This window comes from Lutjanus erythropterus, chromosome 17 (assembly GCF_056507025.1).
Source record: "Lutjanus erythropterus isolate fLutEry1 chromosome 17, fLutEry1.hap2, whole genome shotgun sequence".
Lineage (NCBI taxonomy): Eukaryota > Metazoa > Chordata > Actinopteri > Lutjaniformes > Lutjanidae > Lutjanus > Lutjanus erythropterus.
In genome coordinates, this window is record NC_139333.1 from 26,545,293 (window position 1) to 26,564,072 (window position 18,780).

At 38.7% G+C, this 18,780-nt stretch overlaps 1 protein-coding gene across 1 annotated transcript in view; it reads left to right on the top strand.

Moving 5' to 3' along the window:
• The window catches only part of skap1 (src kinase associated phosphoprotein 1), a 48,585-nt gene extending 31,770 nt beyond the window's left edge, over nucleotides 1–16,815 (top strand). The window contains exons 10-12 of the mRNA XM_084741320.1: nucleotides 1,989–2,039; nucleotides 2,156–2,265; nucleotides 16,684–16,815. Coding sequence (XP_084597446.1) covers nucleotides 1,989–2,039; nucleotides 2,156–2,265; nucleotides 16,684–16,776 — 254 coding nt within the window. The 3' untranslated portion in view covers nucleotides 16,777–16,815. The remainder of the gene's footprint in view (nucleotides 1–1,988; nucleotides 2,040–2,155; nucleotides 2,266–16,683) is intronic.
• Nucleotides 16,816–18,780: the final 1,965 nt, after the last annotated feature.

Sequence of the window (18,780 nt, forward strand, 5' to 3'; positions counted from 1 at the left end):
ATGTGGGAGACAGAGGGCAGGCATATCACTGTGTCACCTCTCAGACCACCGGGTGCCACGCCCCGCAGTCAATGACACGTCCGCCTCCGCGTGCCTTTAAGACAGCCTCTTTTTCTTTTAACTTTTCCTGCCTGGGTCTCTGATAAATTTGAACACATTGATCCTCATCGAGCAGTTCAGCCTGGTTGAAGAAAATAAGACATCTTGTGTCATGCAGAGATCAATTTTGTTTATCTTATTTTATTTTTTATTATTAAGCTTTTTTTTACTACACGGTTAAAGATTTTATATGCAACTTTACTAAATAAAAACAACATATAAACCCACATAAACATAATTTCTTTAAATCATAACTCATTACATTCTATTTCCTTATTTTCTCATGTTTTACTGTACTTGAGACATTTATGTCACTTTAGCCTGTTTGGCAGCGGTCATTACAGCCAAACGGCCAATATAGTACGCAGGTCTTGATGTCGGGACTCTATGAAAATGTAGCATCCAACGGTTCCATCACGTTCTCTGTCTCCTCTGCTCTCTGTCTGTGAGAGCTGCAGAGAGAGTTTTATATACAAGCAGAGCAGACTGACGATAGTTTTGACTTTATTCATGCAAAATCTGGCTTTGTGTGGAGGCGTTGCAGTGTGTATTTATGCTATCGATTGTTAAGTCAGGGAGGAGGGGCTAACTTTGCTAACAGTGTTGCATGTTTTACCTTTAATCTTTGAGACAAAAAGAAACCTTCTAATCATAGGTTTTATTAGGGATGCACAGTAATATTGGCACACCATCTGTATTGAACATAAAAGCTTGAAATGACATATTGGTATTGGCCCAAAATGATCATTTCTGCAGGTATGACAGGCTGATAAGACAACATTTTAATTATGCGCATGTGACTCAAGTCTGTCGTGTCTGTATGTTATGTGCCTGAAACGGACAGCAAAGTTACTATTTGCAGTGGTGCCTCAGCGCCACTCATGCTAGCAGAAGCCAAATCACATTCCTTCAACACTGCAAATTTTATTTCCTTTCTTAATAGCCGTCATGCAGAGGTGGCATGAATACAAACATTCTTTTCTGAAATGTGCTCAATGTATAAAAGTAAAAAGTTGCCCTCTGTAGGACATTTATGCCACCTGTTTTCTGTGCAAAGCTAACTGAACCTCACATTTTCTTCTGTGGAGTCTCCCTCTCGTCTGTTTTGCCTTGTTACGTCTTTTTCCTCATTTTTGTCTTGTTATTTCTGCTGTTTGTGATATGCATCACATGGATACATCAAGGAATCATCTTTTCTATGTTTTGCTATTCTATCTATTTAGTTGGTTTTGATCTTTGGAATTCGTCATGCAATAATGCAAAAAAAAAAAAAAAATCAGTAATTCCCCTCAAATGAATTAAAACTAAAGTAACTCACTTGAAAATGCAAGGGGTAGAAAGAACAGATATTTGTGTTAAAATGTAGAGAGTAAAATTAAAAAGTTGTAAGAAAAATACTCAAATAAAATACAGATGACTGAAAAGTGTTTATACTTTATTTCTCACCTCTGACATCATTCTGATAACTGCAACAAATTTGTGAAGAACAAAGAAAAACATGCACCAGTAAAAAACAACCTGTCATCAGTAGTTTTGAGAAGTATTGTATTTTATGTCTGTGGGCCATCATGATAAGAGTAGCCAAAATATGTTTTTTCCACTATTGGAGAGACTTGACGTTCTCAGCAATAAGGTGGAAAAATGTGTGCATAAATCAGTGGTGCCATCAGCAGTCGGCCAAAATGATTTGGAAAATATTGACATTCCAAAGTATTTATTTGACTCCATTTTTTTGTTGTTGTTGTTTTGCTGTTGGACAATGAAATAAAGATGTTTGTATCTTGTATCTAGATTCTTCCTGTTCATAAATGTTAAGTTAGATGAGAATAAATCAAGTATAAGTCACCCAAATATAATTTTGTTGTCTTTGTTGTGTTTTGTTTGTTTAGAGGAGGAATTAGATGCGGTGGATGAGAGTGCTGAGAGGAACAACAAGTCAGGTCAGGACCCCATCACACTCTTCTACTAATAACGAGAGCAGCTTTAATAGTAAACGGTTGGAAACGAGCATTTCCTTGTTCTTTTATTTAAATTTGCGCTCTGCATTTCCCCTCAGCTTGGTCATCAGATTACGCTAACTACTACCAGGGGTTATGGGACTGCCAGGCCGACGAGCCGGACGAGCTGAACTTCCAGAGAGGAGATCTCATCTACATCATTAGCAAGGTCAGCATCACCATCAGCGGAAATAATCCAAGAAGGTTATTTAAATTTCACTCAGAATTCTGTGGTTTTCTATCTGGACACACTCCTTCTCCCAGTCAGCTGTAATGGGAGATCACTGTTCTGCCATTCACCTCTAATGGGACCCATTCTTGATTGCACCCTTGACTCGTTGACACAATTACAGGAGCAATTACAGTAGTTTAAAATGAGTAAAATGCGATGCAGACGTGTAGATTGTGTAATTATTTAAGGGTTAAACAACATCAACTCCAGTAATCACTTTGTCCTCATTTACTTTCTGAACATGCTGATATCCCCAACATCTAAATTCCTCCGTTAGCGAGCACCCGTATCTCGATGCAGCAGCGAAGCACCAACAGTGGCATTGTCTTTCTCCTAGGCCACTAGGGTGAAGTGCCATTCAGGGCGCTGCGTAATGGTGCTGTTGTTCATTATAGAGCTTCTATCACAGGGGTTAATTGAGTAGGCAGCCATGCGAAGCTCTTCCTTTCTGTTTGACATAAACTGCAGGTGAAGCCATCCTGCATCTCAGCTCTTTTCCCTCAATCTATTTCCTCGTGTTTTATGGCCATCTTGTAGTTACATGCAGAGTATCTACCAGTGAAAAGCCACCCTACTGGAAATCAATGGCTTGTAATTTGGGCACTTTTACTCTGCTGCGTACAGGGACTTGTTCCCAGACCGTCGCTATTGGTCGGTTTGAAATTGAATCATCATGTTCTGTGTTTAGGCTAAATTATCTGAAGAGCAGACGGAGGAAGAGATTGCAGTATATTCAGCTTTTTTTTGTTTGTAATTATGTGGTAGAGATTGAGAAAATTCAGCCTCATGATTTCTTGCATCTTTAATCAGCTGTTGGAGCCACTGAATTATTTGTAATCTCTGTTTGTATGGGTGGTGGAAATCCTTGAACACTTGAATTTTAATGTAGTGTCTTCAAGGTTTAAAAAGTGCTTGGATTTTGCATTTTTCTTCATCACTACCTGACTGGATAGCTCTCTTTTTAGATGAAGAAATAAGATAAGCTGTCTTGGCTCAGCCAGTTTATACAGGATGCAAAGTCCATTTACAGACAGGGGACATGTTTTGAAACATGAAACTTTTTGATTGATTTAATGTGATGAAGAAGTAAAATAATCTCTTTGGTAGCATATATACAAATGTGTAATTTTCCACACTTGTAAGATGCTGGAAATGCTTGAAAATGTACTTTGGAAATGATTGAGAAGTGCTTGAACTCGGCTTTGGAGAAGGTGTGGGAAAACTGTTATATTTTGTGCAGTTTTAGAGCCGAAACAATAAAATTCTCACTTAAATTACAGTAGTCAAGGTTTAGATAGACAAACAAACAAAACAGCACTTTTTGTTTGTGAGAGCAGATATAGCACAAGTGACACATGCCCTTGACAGAAGTTCTGTGTTTGGGAGGAAGAATTTGCCATATATTCAGATATTTTGCTGGTAATTATGTGGTAGAGATTGAACCTCATGATTTCTTGCATTTTTAATCAACTGTTGGAGCCGCTGAATTTTTATATTTGTAATATTTTGGGCAGTTTAAGTGCAAAAACGAATAATATTCTCACTTTTATAGTAAATTAAAGAAGTCAAGAGTTAGAAATAGAGCTGCAACAATGGGGTGATTACTCGATTACTTGTCAGCTATTAAATTAATGGTCAACTATTTTGATAATTGATTTATTGTTTTGAGCCATTTTTTTTTAAAGCTGCTAGAAGGTACTTTCATATTTTGTCTATTTTGGGTCCCCCTGTGGACAAAAGCTTGAGTGTTTCCACCCTAATAATGACAAAATAGAATTTCAAAAATTCAGTGATGTTAATAAAAATCTCCTGCTTCCGTTTAACTGGTGAACATACTAACATACTACTTACTGTAACTTTGGCTGCAGAAAACATAAACAGGCTTGTTTCAGCACTTAAGAACAACTTTATAGAAGCCAAGCTTCTCGTGAATGCTTTTGTTAACTTATGTTCGTCATATAGAGGCAATGGTAAATAAACTGATATGGTTTTGTAACCAGTTAAAAACCCCTTGTAGTAGCTTTAAATATTTCTTTTAAATTCTCAAATTTCAGCTTCTTAAATATGAATATTTTAAACTGAATATCTTTTGGTTGTGGACAAAACAAGTTTTTGCATGTCACTTTGGGTTCTGGGAAACACTGATCAACATTTTTCCAATTTTCCAACCCTAACCCTAACCCTTTTTATATATTTTATGGACCAACAACTAACCAATTAATCAAGAAAATGACTGACAGATTAATTGATAATGAAAGTAACCATTAGTTGCAGCTCTAGTTAGAAATACAAACAAACAAAACAGCGCCTTTTGTTCATAAGAGCAGATATGGCACAGGTGAAATATGCCCGTCACAGAAGATGGATTTTTAATTGAGGTTTTCTTGGCACTGTCAGATTAATGAGATGCCAGCCTTCTCTGTCTGTGTGTGCTGGTTGATAGGGGAAAATGTCAAAACAGCCATGTCCATTTTTCACGTGTGGATGACAAAGGCGGCGTACTCGGGGAAACAAAGGGGACCCGGCTCTGTGCTACAGATCCGCCTCACGCAGCCTCAGCCCTGTCTGGCGTGTTACTTTTCACTGTATGGATCAGATTACTGCTTCGCCGAAGACCTTAAAAGCAAACTAAGTCCAAGTTGGAAGCAAGACTTGGTTGTAGTATCTCAAATCTTAATGACACAGATTACTCTTGTTTTGTCAAGCTGTACGCTGAAGTCATAACATAGTGACAGACTACGGGAGAGTATTCTAACTATCCTCTAATGGATTTAAAGTGAGGCGCGGGCTGTAAATTATTCAAAGGTGATCTTTGGACGGCTTCCGAATGTTTGGTTTTGTGTGGCGACGCGACTCCACCCGTGTCCCATTTTTGCGTCCTAAAAGCATCACATTTCCCTCATGAATAGCATTATTTGGATTATAGCCTGTAATCGGCTATTTATTTTAATGAGCCCTTGGGGAGGGCTTCCCTGCGTTCTCTCTGTGTGCACGCAAGGCCCCCGTCGGTGTTCGGTTTTTACGGGGGGATTCCTGAGAACCCTGACCTCGATGAGTGAAATACGGGCCCTTGGCTGGAACTCAAGTCTGTCGCTTAACTGGGGACCCAGACACATGAAATGGCCGTAATAAAACCAGGGCCCATAAATTCTCTTAGAGGGTGGGAGGCCTGGTTGTCTGTGCTGTTATGTCAACACTGACCATAATTACAAGGTAATAAGGACACGCTCTAAGTGCTAAATCAATGGTGCTAACAAACTGTTATTTTTAAAGCTGGGATGTGATTGACTGCTGAAGTGCAGAATGGGATAGCCACAGGCGTGGTGTCATATGGCTGTGAACTGAGGAGAACATGCCGATTGTATAAAAGGCCCTCATCCATCATTATTGATCTCTCACTTACTGTAAAGTGGGGGCATTTTTACTGTATTTGTGTGTTTTTTTTCCCCCGTGTGTGTGTGCGCGCATATCTGTGTATCACTGACAAAGTAAATAAATTAGGAACCTCACAACTCATATGAATCCCATTAGTTCAAGAGAATTAATCTCGTCGTGTGGTGCTGCCGCCGGTTTCAGCGATGCCTAACTTGCTTTTCCGCAGAGCTCGATGGCGATGCTCAGCGCGCTGATACATGAGGTAGAAACACACCGTGAAATCTATCTTGTGAGTTTTGCTCTGGCATTTCATTTCTGAGAGCTTGCATTTTTCTAATGCGCATTATGGCTGTACACTGACATTTTACTGTGTGATGACAAATACTGGTGAGCTCCGTTTTTCTGCTATATCACACTCAGATTTTTTAACTCGATTTGGATTGTTGAGATGTTTCCCACACATTTTCATTGCATCATAGCCTGAAACATGCAATGAGACATTTGTCATCAGGGCTGCAACTAACAATTATTTTCATTATCAATTAATTTGCCGTTTAGACTATATAATGTCCAAAAAACCTGAAAAATCTTCACGGTTTCCCAGAGCCCAGAGTGACACTTTCAAATGGCTTTTTTTGTCCAACAAACCGTTCAGAAACCAAAGACTCTTCATTTACTGTCATAAATGACAAAGAAAAGTAGAAAATCCTCACATTTAAGAGGCTGGAAACAGCAAATATTTGAAATTATTATTTTAGTGTCTAATTACAAATACTAGTGAACTCTGCACACTGTTATTTTTCATTATAGATTAATCTGTTGATTATTTTCCAGATTAATCCTTTAGTCTATAAAATGCCAAATATTGAATATCAAATGTTGAGCTCTTTCCTTCACTTATCGATCAACCTGCAACTCACTTTGCTCACGTACAGCTTCTACACAGTGATTAGATACTGTTTAATGATTTTATGTTTTTTAATGGTTATTTTTAGGGTTGCGACTAACTTATTTTATATTGTTGATTAATCTGTTGATTATTCTCTGGATTAATCGACTAGTTGTTTGGTCTGTAAAATGTCAGAAAATTATGCAGAATATTGATCAGTGTTTCCCAAAGTTGAACATGAGCTCAAATGTCTTGTTTTGTCCACATCCTAAAGATATTCAATATACTGTCATAGAGGAGAAGAGAAACCAGAAAATATTCACTGAGATATTCAGAGGCTAGAATCTGAGAATTTTGACTTTTTTCCTTAATGAAATGACTCAAACTGATTAATCGTTTATCAAAACAGTTAGTGATTAATCTAATTGATTAATTGTTGCAGCTGCAGTTATTTTCATTGATTGAGATCGCAAAAGACAAGGGCTGAATCTTCCTTTCTTAACAAAAAGAATATTTCAGATTGTAGGATCATTATTGATTAATCTGCTGATTGTATTCATGATTAATTGTTTAGTCTATAAAATGTCTGAAAAATCTGGAAAATGCTCATCAGAATTTCCCAGAGCCCCAAATGACTTTAAATTACTTCTTTTGTTACCAAGAGTTAAGACTCTTCAGTTACTGTCAGAAAAGCAGCAAATCCTCACATTTAAGAAGCTGGAACCAGCAAATGCTTGACATTTTTGCTTGAAAAATGACTGAAACAATCATAAAAGTTGACGGTTTTCTTTTGATGGCCTGTTAATCAACTAGTTGTTGCAGCTCCAGAAGATTTTCAGTCTGGAACTATTTGCCATTTTAGTTTTTAAAATCACTTAAATGATCAATCAGTTATGAGTTCTAGCTCTAAAGGCAGTGTTCTGTTGTATCTGACTAATAACTGACAGGAATCACATTCCTGCATTCAGTGAACAGGCTAAGACTCTTCATTTACCATCATAAATGAAAAAGAAAAGCAGCAAATCTTTATATTTAAGGAGCTGGAACCAGCAAATTGACATTTTTGCTTGAAAAATGACTGAATTGATAAACAAAATAATTGGCGAGAATTTTCTTTTGATTGACCAATCGTTGCAGCTCTACTTGTCATAGGATTTACAGCGTGTTGTTACAGTATTGGATTAATTTATCACAGGAGCTAAAAGCCGTAGTTTCCTCCTCCCTGACACGTGTAATGCCTGTATACTTCCACACTAAACCATAAGGTTGTCCTGCATTCTTGCCCTCTAATTTATGTATCCCGAATCAAAAGACATGGGCTCTACAGGTCAGCTGTCACATTCCTGTATTCCCACAGGCACTCATGGAGAACGGCGGGATGGAGTGGGAAGAGATTTATGGCACAAACCCATCCAGGGTCCTTAAAACTCTGGCAAGCGCTGCTGCTGCTGCCGCCGCTGCCACCTCTTCCTCTTTTCTCTCCATCGCCCTGCTCACTTCTCCTCCTCCATCCGCCGTCCAACCAAAACCCAGAGACAGGGAGATGAGCCAGCCAATCGGGCGCGTTTCCCAAAGCAAAGCGTCACATCACATTTGGCCAAAGTGCTCAGCTGCAGCTGCTAGTTAGAGACAATGAGAACATGGACACCACTGACACCTTGTGGTGGCTTCTAGCAGGACAATTTTATTAAATGACAACTTATACAAACACCAGATTTACAGCCTTATGGATTTACTTTTTGTGATTTACAGTCTTGTATAAATACAAGTTGGGATATTGGAAATTATAATAAGAAATTCTAAACTTCATCTTATATTTAAATGACAAGGCTACCTGTGACCATCTTATTTTAGGGTCATAACACTCTTCTTCTATGTTTAACAAGCTGGTTTGGCCCGCCGCCCACAGGTCACAGCGACTGAATGCAGCAGAAGAAAAGGAAAAGTGGGCAAACAATCAGATGGGAAAAGTCAAGCAAGAGAGACAAAGAGAGTGGATCCCTTTATTCTTTTGTGTGAACCCTGTCCCCCCTTCTCCTTTCTCCTTTTCTCTGTCACACACACCCATTTAAAGACCCCTGGCTGCTATTGTGGCCATAGACACCAAGACGCTATAGACAGGCAAGACATCCTATTTACCACCCAAAGTAGCAGGGGGTGAGTCTGGGGTTTGGGGTCATGCAGGAGGCAGCGGTCATCCCCCGGTCAACTACAGTAGGTCATTATTCAGCCCAAGCCAATAGCCCAGAACCGCGTCCGAGCAACCCACCCCCAATCCATTCTGCTTAATTATTATAAATGAGGGGCGGCGTAAACAGCCATCATTACAGACACTCAGTGGCATACACAAATCCACTTTAAATTGCTATTAAGTTAAGGAGCTATCTGTAATCCCAGGCGTGCATTAGAAAGGAGCGAGTAGGTTTTCTTTTTATTAAATCTCATCGTCCCTGAGATATTTTCAAACGTTCTCATGCTCTGTCATGTTTCCAATTTGAAGCCAATTCACTGATTTAATTAAAAGCCCGCTTGGAAAAAATGGACACTAAGTAGCCATTTCGATCTCTGGTCGTGCGGAATTATCATCCATATTTCTGGATGGACTTCGACAAGATTTTTTTGGCGCAGAATCCTTAAAACCTCCCAAAAATACGCACTTCTCCCTGACGGTTTCAGGTAGGTCAGACTTGAGCAGTGAGGAGAGCTCGCTAACCTGATAACGGGTTACAGATCATGCTAGAGTGTGTCCATGTTTCTTTGTTAGAGTGACCAGTGATGGAGGAACTGCAGAGAGCTGCTGCAGTGGATCTGATGAGACTATGTAGAGGAGTAAGAGAAAAAAACAAGAGAGGATGCAAGCGGAAAAGGCTGTTTCAGGAGAGATGGAAAGAGAGGAATAGGAGGAAAGGAGGGAGGGGGTCGGAGATGGGGAAGGAGGGAGGGAAGGAGGGAGGGAGGGGAGATTGTAACACCCAGGCGGCGGGTTCAGCGGCAGGGCAATGAGAGACTTCCTGCGCTCCATCACGCCCAAGGCCTGCCTCAGTCAGCTGGTGGCCGAGGAAAGATGCCTCATGTGTCAGGCTTATTAGCACTCCCCCTAGTTTGTATGCATTTGGGATTGTGTGCGAGTGTGTGTGTTTCATCTGGGAGCATATGTGTGTGTGTGCTCGAGAGAGGAAAAGAGGAGAGGAAGAGGACATACAGTCAGAATCTGAACAGAATTTTACATTTTCACCTCAAAAAGCAGCGATTGTTCTGAAATAGAGAGGGACATTAAATCTGTGTTTTTGATGGCGGCATGACACGACACCTGCCTCGCCCGTTGTCTCTCGCCGCATCCGACCAACCTCGACTCACCTTCTCCCCGCTTCAGGCTCGGGTAGCTGTCAATCCGTCCTCCGGTCGGGAACATGAGCGATGGGCCTATCAGAATGCCACCATTAGCCAGCCCCCTGAGTGGTAAATAAACGATCGCGCCGGTACACTGCAGGTGTTGTCATGGCAACCCACTCTCAGTGCCAGCCCCGCCCACGCTCATTCCCCCGCTCTCTCGGCGGAGGAGTCACCGGGAGGTCAACGAGTCAACGCGCCGCAGCCGCCACGACACGGCGCTGTTTGGCCCCCCTTTTATCTCCTCCCTCTGCTCCCACACAGAGTGGATGTGATCTGCATCCAGGTTGCAGCAAACACACACTCTTGATATGTGTCACCGACAACACACACGGTGTCCTGCTACATCTTGTTAATGAGATAAAACCAGACATTTCCCAGAACTCGGCCACTCGGGGACGCTTGATTTTTCTCTCCCCGGAGCATCTTCCATTTCAGAGGAATACTAAACAACTCATCCAATCATTCACAGAGCCACAATGAGCTGAAATATGCCTCTGCTTTGCCCCAACCTGAGCATCTCAGACAGGGTTCATACAGGTGCTGAAAATCCTTGAAAACACTTGAATTTTAATGTGGGGTTTTCAGGGTTTTAAAAGTACTTGGATTTTGGATGAGGTGCTTGAACGTGCTTGTAATTGCATTGCTTTCATTATTAATTGCTACCTGACTGAATAGTTTGCTTTTTAGATTCACAAAATGAAGAATACTCTGCTTAAGCCTCGCTTGCCACTCTGAGTCTGTGTTTGTGTGGGTGTGCTTGTGATGTGTCAGTCTTTTTGGGCGTGTACCCTCCACAACATGGCGGGAGGTTGTCGTCTCCATGAGTGTGTCTTAAAAACAAAAAATAAAAAAAAAAAGGTTGAAACCATTGACATAAATAATACGTGTACGACACATCTCCACTTCCTCCCACTGTTCAAAACTGAAGCCAAAATATTTCGGATGTGAGCGCTGCCATCTTTTGCTGGTGATGTCATTTGGAGCCAGAGTCTGCACAATAGTGATCAGTTTTGCAGCTGCACTTTCGAGTTCCTGACCACACACCCGGCTGACTCAGTCGCAAGCAGAGCTCAGCTGTCAATCATGGTGTGAAACTACATTTTTATATCATCAAATAACTAATTAAAACCTAATTCATCAAAAGAATCACCACCTCCCAACTTGTTCCACTTGGGGAGGCAGGGCTTATGAGCTGTACTGCAGCCAACCACCAGGGGGTGATTGGGATGCTTTGGCTTCATGTTTAGGGAGCTCTCATGGTGTCCATTTCTATATATAGTCTGTGGTTTAAACGAGGTCCAAATCTTCAAGCAGTCTCTTGTAAAGTCTGCAGAAAGGACGTGCAGCTTTTCACCATGACAGTCTGTTCTTTCGGGCCATGTGAAAGCTAACGTTAAGTTGTAGTTAGACATTTTCAATGAGGCTAACATTATGCTGAAGTTGGCTATAAGTTTGTTTTATTGATAAATTCAAGAGCTTGGAAATTATACAAAATGGCAGTACAGCGGTTACAAGGAGTGGTTAAAGTTTAATACTTGAAATAAAAAAAAAAGATATAACATGATGTATACCGTTATCATTATACCATGATATAAATTCTAGGCCATACTACACAATTATGCTAGAAAATATATTTAAAAAGCTCAAACTCTTGGACATTAAACCTTGTAATGGACCACCCTCCTAGTGATTACATTTGTCATTAAATGTAGACCTCAAACTTGTTGACAAAATGTTTCATTCGTTCAGTCCACAGCAGTCTTAGTGAGCAGCCATTTTATTTTTTAAAGTTGCTCAGAGTTCTCTCTCTCTTAATGTTAATCAAAATATACAGTTTTAAACCAAAATTCTTATTTAGCTTTGATTTAGAAGGGCTATAGGGGTATAGCTAACCCTTTTTATGCCTGATTAAATCATGTTTTCGTAAAAATCTGACAGTTGACCGAAGTCTGGGACACAACTTTAAAGGGCCAATGTTTTCATTAAAAAATCGATTTTAAAAAAGAGATCCTATAATATCACATTTTTATACCTATGATCTCAGTAGGTAATGTTGATTTAGATTTTGAATGTTTTAAACACATTTGAAATAGTTTGAAATTAAACAAAAAAAAGCAAACCAAAATTACATACAAATCCTGTGAAAAACTTTTTTGCTTTTTTTGGTAGGACATGATTTGTCCCAATTCTCAAGCATGGTTGCTATCCAGCAAGTGGCTAACTGAGTTTTCTACGCTTTACAGATATTTTGGAAATTCAATTACGGGCTGCTTCACTTAGAGACAAGTGACACCTTTTGAAAAAAGAAATCCTGTAGTGTTTTCCTTTAATTTGTCACCCCTCTGTTGAACGCAGTTACAAAGCATCATTTTGGATGTTTATAGAACAATAAACATCTGATTGAAAATGCGCTTTTAAAAATGCTTGGAAAGTGCTGGAATTTGACTTTGGAAAAGGTACAGGAACCCCCCGTTCAGAGCTTAAGATGCAAAATCACAGGAAAACAAATCAACCTAAAAGACAAAAAGAGGAAAACAAACAGAAGGAAGAGGACATTGAGGAGTTAGCATAGTTTTTGTCATTTGGATAATTTACTCTCCACGCCTCCTGGAATGTCCCTATTACAGCAGGTGTACTCTGGATGAACCCATTTCAAGTATGAGGAAGATGGACTCTGCACGCCTGACAGACTTCCACTGCCATTGGCACCCACTCTGTGATGTAGCAGTTGTATTAAAATGGCGGCGCTGATAATCCAAAAGACCTTTCTCAGGGAGAATTTGAGACCGACTGCACAGATGGGCCGCGGAGATAAATAAAACTCTCTGTCACTACGGTTGGTGGAATAGTGCTGCGACGCCCCCAAGGGAGAGAAAAACTGTTTCGCTCCCTCTCTCCGATGCCTCCCCCCCCCGTCCGTCTGTCTCCCCCTCTCCTCCTCCTCCGTTTCACCGTATCACGAATGGGAACCGGCGCCAGCTTTCCGCACCCGGGCTTTTCCCTCCACAGTCTTATGGGGAGCATAAAAAGACCATTCCGGACTTAACTTTCCCCCACGTTATGAGCTCAAACACACGCCGAATTGCCGGTCAGAGTTTGTCAGAGAGCCAAACACACTGGAACATCCCAGTCAGAGCTGTCAGGGAGGTTCGTAGGGGAAAACGATGAGGCCTGGATGGACAATCTGCTCATTGTGGGTACCTGTTTGTGCTGTAAGAACACTTGAGTCTTGTTGTTTATCACTTTCTAAGCGATCCATTCATCCTTGCTGTCCAAACAGCTCTCATTAGCTGCAGGCCTCATTCCTCTGGCTCGAGAGAGGTGTCAGGTCTGGATGATGGGCTGAACCTTTGACAAAACACCATCCATCATGTCAGAGTATGTGCGTGTTTTTACAACTACGTAAGAGCAAGAAGTCTGATTCTAATCTGAGACAAACTTAGACGTATATGTGTCTGCTTACACATGCTAACATGTATGTAAGTATGTGCTTGTGTGTAGTTGAGCATTTCCTCTTCTCCTCAGCGCCGAGATAAACCGTTCACGCAGCCATTCTCAATCTGTTGGAGAACAGAAGAGAGAGATGAGTGGCCGCTGCTCTCTGCTCCATCAGAGGGGGGGGGAAATGACGGCCGGCTGGTGCCTCCTCTGCTGGGCTTTAACGCCCCTCTGGTCTCTGGCCAAATATTGATCTACTACAGATCTAGTTAAAGCCCAACTGCTGTGATCAGATCATCATGTGGTTGTTAATGTGACTCAAGTTACCAAAAAGAAGGATGAATGAAAGATTTGGATAATTCAGTCGAATGTGAGAAAGATGAAATGTGCAAAACAGTTTTTTTTTGTCTGGCTGGATCTCAATTATTTTGATTGTTGATTAATCTGTTGAGTATTTTCTTGATTCATTGATTAATTTGGTCTGTAAAATGTCAGAAAATGGTGAAAAATGTTGATCAGTGTTTCTCAAATTTTGTCCACAACCCAAAGATACTCAGCTTACTGTCACAGGACTGAAGGAACGCATTTAAGAAGCTGAAATAAGAGAATATTGACTGTTTTTCTTAAAAAGTTCATCCAAAACCAATTAATTGATTTAATAGTTGACAACTAGTAAATTAATTGTTGCAGCTCTGGGTTTTAGATCTGGAAAAGCGATGGAAAAATGTGTCTTACACATAAAATATATGTATGTTTTTGATTCTTTATGGGCTGTAACTGTAGGATATTTTCATTTCCACTTAATGTCTCAGTTATTTAACAGAGTAATTGTGTCTTCAGAGTGTAATGTATCTTGATTGTGATGATTAAATGCAACATAAAATCTCATATTCCACCCACAATTTGATTCAATTAATTCTGATACTTACAAAAGGTATAAAACAAATTTAAATTGTGAAAAGCAACTTCACAGGAGACATTTTTCCATGTCACAGTAGTTAAGCTGCAAGTATAAATAATAAAATTAATGATGGCTGAATTCCATTTAGTTGCTTCATGGTGCCTGCTGCCTCACTGTCACTTAATGGGACCTGTGCTTTTTCTTCTGTGATGAATCAAAATGTGAAAAAGGTCTATTCTTTAGCATTTGAACATCTTGTAGGATACGTACCTTTTACCTGTTTAGCTCATAAATTCTTTTTAATTCTGTCCAGGCCAAATTATTCATCACAAACATATGGTTTTTATAACCCACGTCTTTTATTTTTCTTTATTTCTAATACATATTACCATCTAATTGACATGTGTCTATTTATTACATAAATATCAGGAAATTAAATGGACTTGCATGACCAGATTTCAACCACAGGTTCTTTCCTCGTACACATTCCTCTTCTGTCTCCGTCACTAAAAGACTGTTTCTCATTGTCTGAGTAAAAATCTGAGGACAACCAAGTTTCCCTGCTGCATCCTGTCGGCTCGTTTTTGGCAATTTGTCTTTCAATTTTTTTTTATTCAGAGAAATTTACTTTTTTGCTTGTCTTGATTTCAGTGTGCACACATCAACACCTTCAGTTAGCCAGCTGGAAGCGTTTCAGCATTTTTTTTTTTCATATATTTTCATGTATGAAAATACCTTAAATGCACATATAACTATAAGCAAATTATTAAAATAACATGTTTTTAAAGGAATGATTCTGTCACAAACTTTTGGATCACTTTAAGCGGTTGAACACAGAAATATTTTATTTTAATTAAAAGAGATGCTTAGATTTTATTTTTATTTATGAATTTAGATTGAAGATAGATAAACAGTATCAGTCAAAAGTTTGGACACATCTTCTCATTCAGTGTTTTTTCTTTATTTTTATTATTAATACTGCAGACATCACAACTATGAATTATGGAATTATGTAGTAATCTATATATATACATATATATATATATATATATATATATATATATATATATATATATATATATATATATATATATATATATATATATATATATGTATATATATATATATATATATATATATATATATATATATATATACATACATACATATACATATATATATATACATAAGTATAAAAGACTCGAACTTCACTTGCAATCAAAGATTTAACATCAATATTAAATATGCAAAATAGTTTTTTGTAGGCCTGCAACTCAATTAATTTGATTATTTATTAATCTGTTTATTGATTAATCGATTAATTTGATCTATAAAATGTCAGAAAAAGGTGAAAAATGTTGATCAGTGTTTCCCAAAGCCTAAGATGACGTCCTCAAATGTCTTGTTTTGTCCACAACCCAAAAATATTAATTTAACTGTCATAAAAAAAATAAAGAAAACAGAAAATATTCACATTTAAGAAGCTGAAATCAGATAATTTTGACTCCTTTTTCATAAAAAATTTCTCCTTATTAATCATTTAGTTGTTGGAACTAAATGTCTTTGACAAAACCTTGTACTTGTTTCACCTGGACATTTTATAGATGTTGCATTGAGTCTTTTTTTTTTTTTTTTTTTTAATAATCTCTAATAAAACAGTTTGTACAGGAGCGTATCTATATCAGCTAGTCTGTAAAATTATTGCACATGCTCACCAGACATTACCAGCTGCCAAAAAACCCTAAAGGTGTTTCACTTTTGGTAAAACTTCATTGTTGTCTTCATTTGTTTGGTTTTTATCATCAGTTGAAGTTACAGTGTGTTTTACCTCTGACAGAATTATAATGATATTTTCTGTGTATAAATGGGAGACTGTCATCCTGTTTCTTTTTAATCACAGCACAGAAATGAAGTCTTGTTATAATTAGTCTGGAAAAACCAGCAGTCTGTTGTTATGGCGTTCGAGCAGTTAACAAAAGCTGTTTTATTCAGACACTCACTGTCTCAATAGTCTTGTTTACCGTTTTGTCCCATTTTTGAATGAAAACCCAGGAGGCTTATGTCTATTAGAATATTGTCTGTGGCTGTTTTGCGGGTTGGATTTAGGCTCGCCTGGAGTTTATACAGTACAAGAGCATTTTTTAACCATATTATTTCAGTAGCCACTGTACAGGATCAGGGCTACATATAATTGCAGCTCAAATCATTCGAATGGGTGTCCTAATGTTAATAATATGAGACAAACAGTGCGCTCAAATCAAATAAAAATGTGAGACTGGTGCTTCATCCTGCTTCGTTTGCTTGTCCTCGGACCCCTCGGAGACTCCCGGCTTGTTTATTTGTTCATTTTTGGTTTCAGGAGTACAACATTCACGGCTGGTGGGTCGGCGAGCTGAACGGCACTGTGGGTATCGTCCCCAAGGACTTCCTGCACCCTGCCTACATCCTCTGAGCTCCAACAGGTACAGAGGCACTCTCTTATCATCAGCATTATGGACCATTACTGTGGCCTAATACACAGAAACGGTCCCCCTGGTACTCATCCAGATTGCCATTGAGGTATATTCAGTCGTTGACCTGCCATTTATGGCATCTGCTGGCTGGAAGAAGTACTGCATAAAGCAATCTGAACGCTGCAATGGGCAATGGGTGAGGATAAATATGTGCAACAAAAGCATGATTACAGCGTCGGTTGTCCTATTTAAGAAAATGATTCCCTAATACTGTTAGATAGGCACAGCTTAAAATGAATACTGAATTATTAATGCATGTTTCTCTGATAGTGTTTTCTTTCTCTTCTATAGTGCTGCCGCCGCTGCTGCTGCTGCTGCTGCCGCCGCTGCTGCTGACACATCCAGACGTCAATTTCACAGACAGGCCTGTCAGATAATCTTTGGCTGATTATTCTGTAAATTATGTCATGTAAATATGCTGCAGTGATACTTATTCCTGCACACTATAAACTCAGGGAATTTGATTTTAGCAGGTTTGGATAAGTGTGGAAAAATATTTGTTTTGCCAGACTATTGTCCATATAGTTTTCTAAAATACAAAATTCAGAATTTCTAAAAGTACAAGCAGGGTTTTTTAATTGGTGTTGGAGCAGCCAGCCAGCGCAGAAAATATGGTCAGAGTAGCAGGCCTTTGTTATATGAAGAAAATGTAGGAAAAATTACTGCTTTTGTATTTTTTGGGCCAATTATGAAAGCAGATGTTAAATACCTCAAATCATGTTTTAATGATTCTTAATTAGAAAAGTTCTGATCAGTCAGGAATAGTCGTGATTTTAAGAGATAATTACAGATTGTGTGGAATAAAACGCACAAGAATCTTAATTCTCCTTAATTCGCCAAAATTTCTCTCCTGGCCGGTTACTTTTTCCCCCCACTGGCTGACTGCTCCATATCCCACTTTAGTTTGTCAGTAATGAGGTTATCACAGAAATAAACATACTATCTTTTTGGTGTAAGGAAACCTTTATGGCTGCGTTTATCATTTCCATGGACACAGTGAATAAACAGCTGCACAGATGCTGTGAAACTGGAATTTTTTTAACTTTTTTTCCAACACTTTTTTAGTTATTATTTATAAAAGGGACTTAAAAATAGTTATTTAAATCTCACTTAAAATTACACTTTTATATTACTGTCAAATATTTGCGACTGTCAAATTGGCACCAGTCAACATAAAAGCTGGCAATGATGAACATCACTCAAACCGATTCATTGATTACCAAAATAATTGATACGTTGACAGCTAATCAGTTTATAGTGATGTATTTGATCATTTTTTAATCTATTACATTAGAAAAACTGCAGCTGTTATGTCCAATATCTAAATTATTTTAAAGTGCAGTGTATCTTGAGTTTAACACAGAGATCCATAAAACAGCAGCAGCCTTCACTGCTCCTGTCTGAGTTTTCAGTTCAGATTCAGTGGTTATTATATGTGTCGTTTCATTCACAGCCACTAGGTGGCAGGATTGGTCCAATATCCAAAGCCTGTCAGACATGAGGATTTTCTGTTTAATATCGTTATAAACTGAATATTTTGGGGGTTTGACTGACGGTTGGACAAAAAGGGTAATTTGGATAAATCACTGTTGGATTTAATGATGATGTGAATTTTTCACAAACTTTCAACATTTTATTTAATTTTTCAGACTAAACCAGAGATATTCGACTTACTTTCCCCAGGGGCCACTTTTGCAAAATGACCGGAGGACAGGGGCCAGTTAATAAACAACAACAGTCCCATAACTCATCTTTCTTTGAAATTAAATCAACTGACTTATTACATTATGTTATTAACTAAACTACCTTTGATTGACATGATTGATTTGATTTAGTTGAAAATACTTTTATGAACATTTAAAATGATTTTTTCAACAAACTCTTTTAGTGTGAAATACATATTTACAGGATCAGAATTATCCTCATTTCTGTGTATCTTATGC